The sequence below is a fragment of the Nicotiana attenuata genome, chromosome 7 (assembly GCF_001879085.1).
Source record: "Nicotiana attenuata strain UT chromosome 7, NIATTr2, whole genome shotgun sequence".
Lineage (NCBI taxonomy): Eukaryota > Viridiplantae > Streptophyta > Magnoliopsida > Solanales > Solanaceae > Nicotiana > Nicotiana attenuata.
This window is the reverse complement of record NC_031995.1, coordinates 73,430,596-73,437,340: the sequence shown is the minus strand read 5'-3', so window position 1 is coordinate 73,437,340 and position 6,745 is coordinate 73,430,596. Positions and strand designations below refer to the sequence as shown.

At 33.1% G+C, this 6,745-nt stretch overlaps 1 protein-coding gene across 1 annotated transcript; it reads right to left on the bottom strand.

Annotated features, from left to right (window-relative positions):
* On the bottom strand, window positions 1,276-4,464 carry LOC109229308 (glycerol-3-phosphate 2-O-acyltransferase 6). The gene is made up of 2 exons (XM_019394703.1): window positions 3,768-4,464; window positions 1,276-2,414 (listed from the first exon to the last, which is right to left on the bottom strand). Exons 1-2 carry the CDS (start codon window positions 4,383-4,385, stop codon window positions 1,518-1,520), a joined length of 1,515 nt encoding a protein of 504 aa, XP_019250248.1. The 5' UTR covers window positions 4,386-4,464; the 3' UTR covers window positions 1,276-1,517.

Sequence of the window (6,745 nt, the reverse complement as noted above, 5' to 3'; positions counted from 1 at the left end):
AATTTGGAAGGAGGGAAAAAGATAATTTATTCATTACAGAAAAGGAATATTGTTTTGGTCGATGGGGGTTGGGTTAAGCAGCTTGGTCGGGCGTGTTATTCATTTAAGAATGAGTGGGTGTTTTTGTCCCATGACAACATGCCACGTGGATTTTTATGGTTCGGATGGTGGATTTAACGGATGAGGGGTAAAAGTAAAACTAAAGTATAACGATAGGGATGAATTTATTAGCAAACTAAAATTAACGGGGGATAAATATAACTTATTTCTAATAGTAGAGGGCTATATATAACCTTTTCCGTTTTATCTTCCTCGTCCGTCGTGACATTTCTAAAACGAAATGCTAGCTTTTGTTGTAATTAAATACAAGGAGATGGAGATCAGTATGAAAAACAGTTTAGGGCATGAAAAACATACGGTATTAGAGGAAGATGGTTAAAGGTGATGGAAGTTATAATAAGATAGCAACATTATTTTGGTCTCCCACCTGCATGTGTTCGGCACCCGCCTTGGGAGGTGCACCTTCGTGCAATCGGTTTATTTTTAAGGCTTGAACGCGAGATCTTTGATTAAAATTAAAGAATTCAAATTTATTCCATCATAATTATTGGGGGTGTAAGGAAGCACATTTTATTCTCTCTCTTACCATAATATTACTTCTATATATAATTGCCTCATATTGTGGTGGTCAATTTTTCTGTTTATATTAAAGTAAACTAAGTTATAGTAAATAATTTACGGGCATGATAAAGCTCTCTTCTGTACATACGTGGCTTTTTAACTAACATTATTGGGCAAACAAAAAATAAATAATGTACGTACTATATGCCAAAATATATATGTAGCCTGAAAAAGACATACAAACAAATCTATACCAAATAGAGTAAACGTAATAAAGTTTGAAGTATATTCTAGCGAATTGTAAACATTGGTGAGTTTTGGACCAATGTCTTTAAGGACAAGTCATTGTAAGATATATCGAACTCATAGTAGGAGCAAAAAGTTTAATAAAAGGGGAAATACAAATGCAGCCAAAGAGTAGAAAACTCTTTGACACATTTTCTCATTTAGTTTGAACCACTCAAAACAAAAGTAAAACCAGATTAAATGATGGGCACATGAGTTATATATCATTTAAGTTTCGAAATTAAAACAACTGCCACAAGTCATCACCATATTCATGCCCTGCTTTCATCAGCTAAGCCATTGAAAATGACTTCATTTAATCTGCATGGACATAGCCAACTTGAATATCAACTACTAGAAACTCACCCAATTAATAAAAAATTGCATTTAAAACTTGTACATTCCAATCAAAACAATATACATATTAACCATTTATTGATAAAAATCATCATCTTGATCATCACAATACAAGCATTTTTTTTTCCTTTTCAGTCTTTGTCCCTTTCTTTTTCTTTACCATGATTAAAAAGACGGAAAAACCCACGAGGAAGACGTAAAAAGTAGTTGAAAAATAAATCTTTCATTTAGTTTTTACGTACTAGCTAATTCATTTAGTTTTCTCTGTTCATCTCTTTCTCCTTCTCCTTCTCCTTGTCTGGAACACGACCGTTTGTTCCAGCCATCATGGCGTACTTGTCCTTCCTTGTTAAATTAGTACATTCGAAGCCAAGAGTACCACCAAGAACTTTCTGAATATAATTAGCCACTTCAATCGCTGATTTTCCACCATTACTACAATTGAGCTCAGGAGGGAGTTGATTCAAGAAAGTGATCTCATAAGTTGGCCTTGGATTCATAAAAACAAAATAAGGATCCAAGAATTTATACCCACGAACTGTCGTACCATAGAAAACACTTTGTTTCGTATTAATTGCCACTGGAACAATTCTATCAGTAAGCTCAGCAAATAATGCACTAAATCTCAACAAAAAAGGTTCCCTACAAGTAGTCCCCTCAGGACATATAACCAAATCACCTTCTTCAAGCAATTGCTTAATATGTGCAGCATCTTTCTCCCTTTCTCTTGACAATGCAACGGCTTTTATCGGCGAAATCATTTCAGAAAATTTACTAATACTATATGTAACACAACTAATTTTTCTGCCTAGTGCAACAGCTGTGACAACAGGGTCTAAGACAGTTCTATGGTTACAAACAAAAAGTACACCACGTTGACCATCTTTAGGGGGTGGAGGAGGGGTACCTTTGACAATAAGTTTAATACCAAGGATCATATAATTGTATCTGGCAATTTTTTCTGGTAAAGGAATATTAAGGTATACTCTAAGAATGGAGAGAATTATTCCTATTGGCATCCATAAGAAAGTTAAGAGTGCCATAATTGGTGTAGGCCTTTGTACTAAACGACCTTCATGGAATATGACAGGACATAAAAGTTTATTTCTTGCTAAGGGTTCGATTTTTGTTCTTGGGACCATGTACCCTTCCTGCAATAATATTCAGGCAATGAGTTAAATAGCAAAAAGACATGTACAATTTTACTTTAAAAACTTGAAAGTAACATAATTCTCAAATTTTTGAAGAGTAATTTTTAGAAAGTTTCCACTAATAGTGTAAATGAATTTTTATAGTATTGGTGCAATATATCTACTTGTTCCAAAAAGTTACTTATCTTCATCCAGTTGGTTCGTTAATTTTTAAGGTATTTTTGGGTTAACAGAAAACAACGGGCATTTTTAGCTCACGAGTAGGTGGATGGAAGGCATTTATATACCAAATTAAATCCAACATATTAGAGGCAGTTTTAGCCCTTTTTCCATTCCATTAAATATGAATTTTCATGTTTAATTACCCTTAGAATGACATGACAATGTAATTTTTTGAATTGTTAATTTATTAAAGTTAAATTTTCTTCATCAATTTGGTCCCCAAGGAGAGAGTTAGGAGAAATATTCATGGTTTTGGTAGGTAATCCTTTTAGAGGTACATCTTAAATGAAAATGTGGTGGAACAGAAAGATGTATCATGACTTGTCTATTTTACTAGTACGCTGAAATAAATGTCAACAATATAACTAAGGACGAATAATAAAGTGAGCTTATTAATAATTTTACAAAATAACAAAGCTATGTGTACGGCAAGTCATAAGATCAACCTTTTCTTTCTGGTCTTTGTCATACTAATCGTGCTCTGAAACAAAGTCTTTAGTGAAAACCCCTAAATTGGGATCACAAAAAAAAACCAGCCCATAAATATAGACACTATAATTTCTATACACTACAAAAAATTAATAAACTTTTAGCAGCAATAACTATTTACTCCAATACGTAGTCTACTTTGATTGATGTAACTAGTATCCTAATCTAATCATTTAAATTCCCATTATAATGCATGTGATGTACATGTACTACTAAAAACAGATAGGAAAAGCAAAAACAAAAAAACAAAAAAAAAAGATTTTCTTAGACAAGAGCTATCATGAATTAGCATCAAGAACAATAAAACATCTTACTAACCCACCAAAAATATAAAAATTGTAATGCCAATATAGGATCGATTTCTTTTATTCAAACTGCAATTGGCCATAGGTGGTCATTTTCGCAAAAAGGACATGAGTAAGGGCAGCCTGATCCACTAAGCTCTCGCTATGTGCGAGGTCCGTAGAAGGGCCAGACTACAAGGGTGAATTGTACGCAGTTGTACCCTGCATTTCTGTAAGAGGCTGTTTCCACGGCTTGAATCCGTAACCTTCTGGTCACATGGCAGCAACTTTATCGGTTACGCCAAGACGAAAAAGACATGAGTAACTATAGTAAAAGATATATAGGACTAAAGTTTACCTTGCATATGGACATGAAATCATGATCAGTCTCTCTATCTCCAAGTCCTAAATCAGGTACATTTGTGCCAAATTCCTTAAGAATAGCAACCCTTTTGTGCTCTCCAACAAGAACACCTGGTTTTCGAACAAAACCAGTTGCACGTCCAGATTTAGAAACTTCTAATTCTGTTCCAAGAACCTTATCAGCACCTAAGAATCTCTTGGCAAAATGTTCAACCATGATTCTTGGACTTGCAGTAACAATATATCTTTTACCAAAAGAATTGAACACTTTCCAAGTTTGTGGATGGACATCCTCGGAATAAAACTTAGGTAAAACAGCCCTCGACACGATTTCGATGTCTTTAATCTTTACTCCAACAAAGGAAATGAAGATTAAGGTTTCAATGGCAATAGACTCTGAGATAAATATGTAAATAAAGTAGACAAATGGAACAGATGCTAATAGGAATAATGCCCTTATAAGGTTACCAGCTTCTAAGGCAATAAGAAAATAATAAGGAAATGCAGTTGTTGATATCAAGAGTGTACCATCTAAATCAGAAGCAACTGTTTGATTTGATCTATTTTTTTTGCTATATTTTGAAATTGGTTCAAAATGGGGAAGAGCACCCATTATGAGAGAAGGAAGAATGAGAGATTATGTGTGTATGTGTGTGTGTTTGGGCTATGTGATCTCTTGTGAAGAGAAGGGAGGGGTTTAAAAAGAAATGAGAAAAGATGACCATGTTATAATTGTTGTTAGTCTAACCTTACTTGAAAATGTTATGTGGTTGATAGAAAGTGTTTTATTTTTTTGTTTATTTAAGTTATATATACTGATAATGTAAACAATTTGATACTATTATTAGTGCAAATTAACTATATATAGCAGGTAGTTATTCTATCTTGTAGGCTATCGAATGAAAAATCACCCGTTATTATAGATTAATTTTTGAAGGATTTGACACATACCTTACGTAATATAACCGGGGTGAGAGGTAGGGTTAGGGAAAAAGAGAACCATTATGTAAATAATGTGATATTATCATTAGTGCAACAAAACTGTATATAACGGATAGTTATTCCATCTTGTAGGTCATCGTATGAAAAATCACCCGTTATTATAGATTAACGTTCGAAGGATTTGACACGTACCTGACGTAATTATAAGAAGGCTTTTGTTGATACTTAGATTATGGTAGTTGTAGAGGAGGGGTCCAAGTAGTTGATAAGTCAATATAACAGTTCTACGTTAACATTCAATTAGCCTACTTTTTAGTTCTTAGATGCCGTCTTCGCCATGCTATTATACTTTTTCAAGGATTTATTTGATCCTCTTTTTTACCTGTCTTAATTAAACTGACATCTTCATAGTCAGTGCTCTTTCGGCTCAATAAATATCATAAGCTCAGGATTCAGGATTTTAGTACAAGATTTATAAGATCAATATAGTTTTATTTACTTTGTAGTATATAATATTACTATTTTAAGTGATCTGATAATGCAATTTTTTGTTATTTACAAATTGTATTTAAAGACGTTAAACTCTAAGCTTTACTAGTATCTTAAATAAAGTCCTTCAAAAGATCTAAAGTTAGTCAAAACAAAACAAAATAAGACATGTATTAAAATGTGGTGAATGGGAGCCTTAAGGTAATGATAAAATTGTTTCTACGTGATTTATAGGTCGTAAGTTCGAGCCGTAAAATCAGTCATTGATGCTTGTGTCGAGGTAGACTACTTATATTATACCCTTTTGAGGTGCGACCATTTCCCAAACACTACATGAACACCGAAAGCTTTGTACATAAGACTACCCTTTTTAACTTTAAAATGTGGTGGAAGTTCATTAACTCAATGGTTGAGATCAACCGAGGTAATTTTTACCACAGTAAAAGAAAGAAAAAACATTCTGTCAGAGCAGGAAATGAATGTCTCTCACAGCAACTAAAATTAGGTGTACCAAGTACTCTAATACACAGGTTTTAACTTCCCTTTTCACCAAAAATGTTGGCAATTGTGTTAGTACTATGACTTCATTGCACCTATATATATTATCCCAAAGCAAAGAAACGTTAGAAAAGTGAGACGAGAAATATTTAAAAAAGAAGAAAAAAGAACAAATTGCATTAGATATAGTTAGATGCAAGCTACGCAAGAAATTTGTTTGCTTTTGATCATATAAACTCTCAACTAACAACTATTGCGGTGAAAGAAGTAGTCAACTCAAGAATTAACAAGAGAATTTTCTTTTGTTATCAATAGTTCAGAAAGTTGGTTACTAAATTAAGGAGACCAAATCTAAAAAGATGATCTTTTTAAAAAAAAAAATTCTAAAATGCAAATAGATGCATGTATTCTCTTTGGATTTCTTGTTGACAATATGATCCCCTGCAAATAAAAAATTGAAAGAGAGAACGGGATCGGAAAAGAACAATACACACACACACACATATTTGTATTATAAAATAGTAGAAGAAAAGTATATATGGTTCAACAATTTGGCCTATTTGCCTCTTTTAGCCATTAGTGAACACTACAAGTTTCTACATTTTGGTTATAAGAAAAAGGAAACCAAATACGAAATGTTCTGAGCTAAAGCCAGAGGATAAACCAGAGAAAATCCTAATCTCGAAAAAGTTAGCTCACCAAACGGCAAAGGTTATCACTAGCTAGTCTTAATTAAATCCTTATCACTTCGTTCGCCTTTTTACCATTCGTAAGTACATTCTATAATGGATAAAATTGTAAATACAAATATAATGCTCTTATGGAAAAAACAAAAATTGATGTATGATAAAAATGAATAATTAAGAAAAGAAGAAGAAGTAGGAAACTCCTCCTTTAATTAGAATCCCTAATTGTACTCTAACAAAGAATGTAGAAACGGTCCCTTCATATCCTAGCTTATGTCACGATTTTCCTTCCGTAGGATGCTGTGACGACACCTAGCCTCTAAGACTAGGTAAGCCTAACACATACTAAATTAATAGC

Excerpts from the sequence above, each read along its gene's own strand:
- LOC109229308 (XM_019394703.1), bottom strand. The coding sequence starts at position 4,385 with ATGGGTGCTCTTCCCCATTTTGAACCAATTTCAAAATATAGCAAAAAA. Across the intron at positions 2,415-3,767 it reads ATTTCATGTCCATATGCAAG|GAAGGGTACATGGTCCCAAG; the intron begins GTAAACTTTAGT and ends ATATTATTGCAG.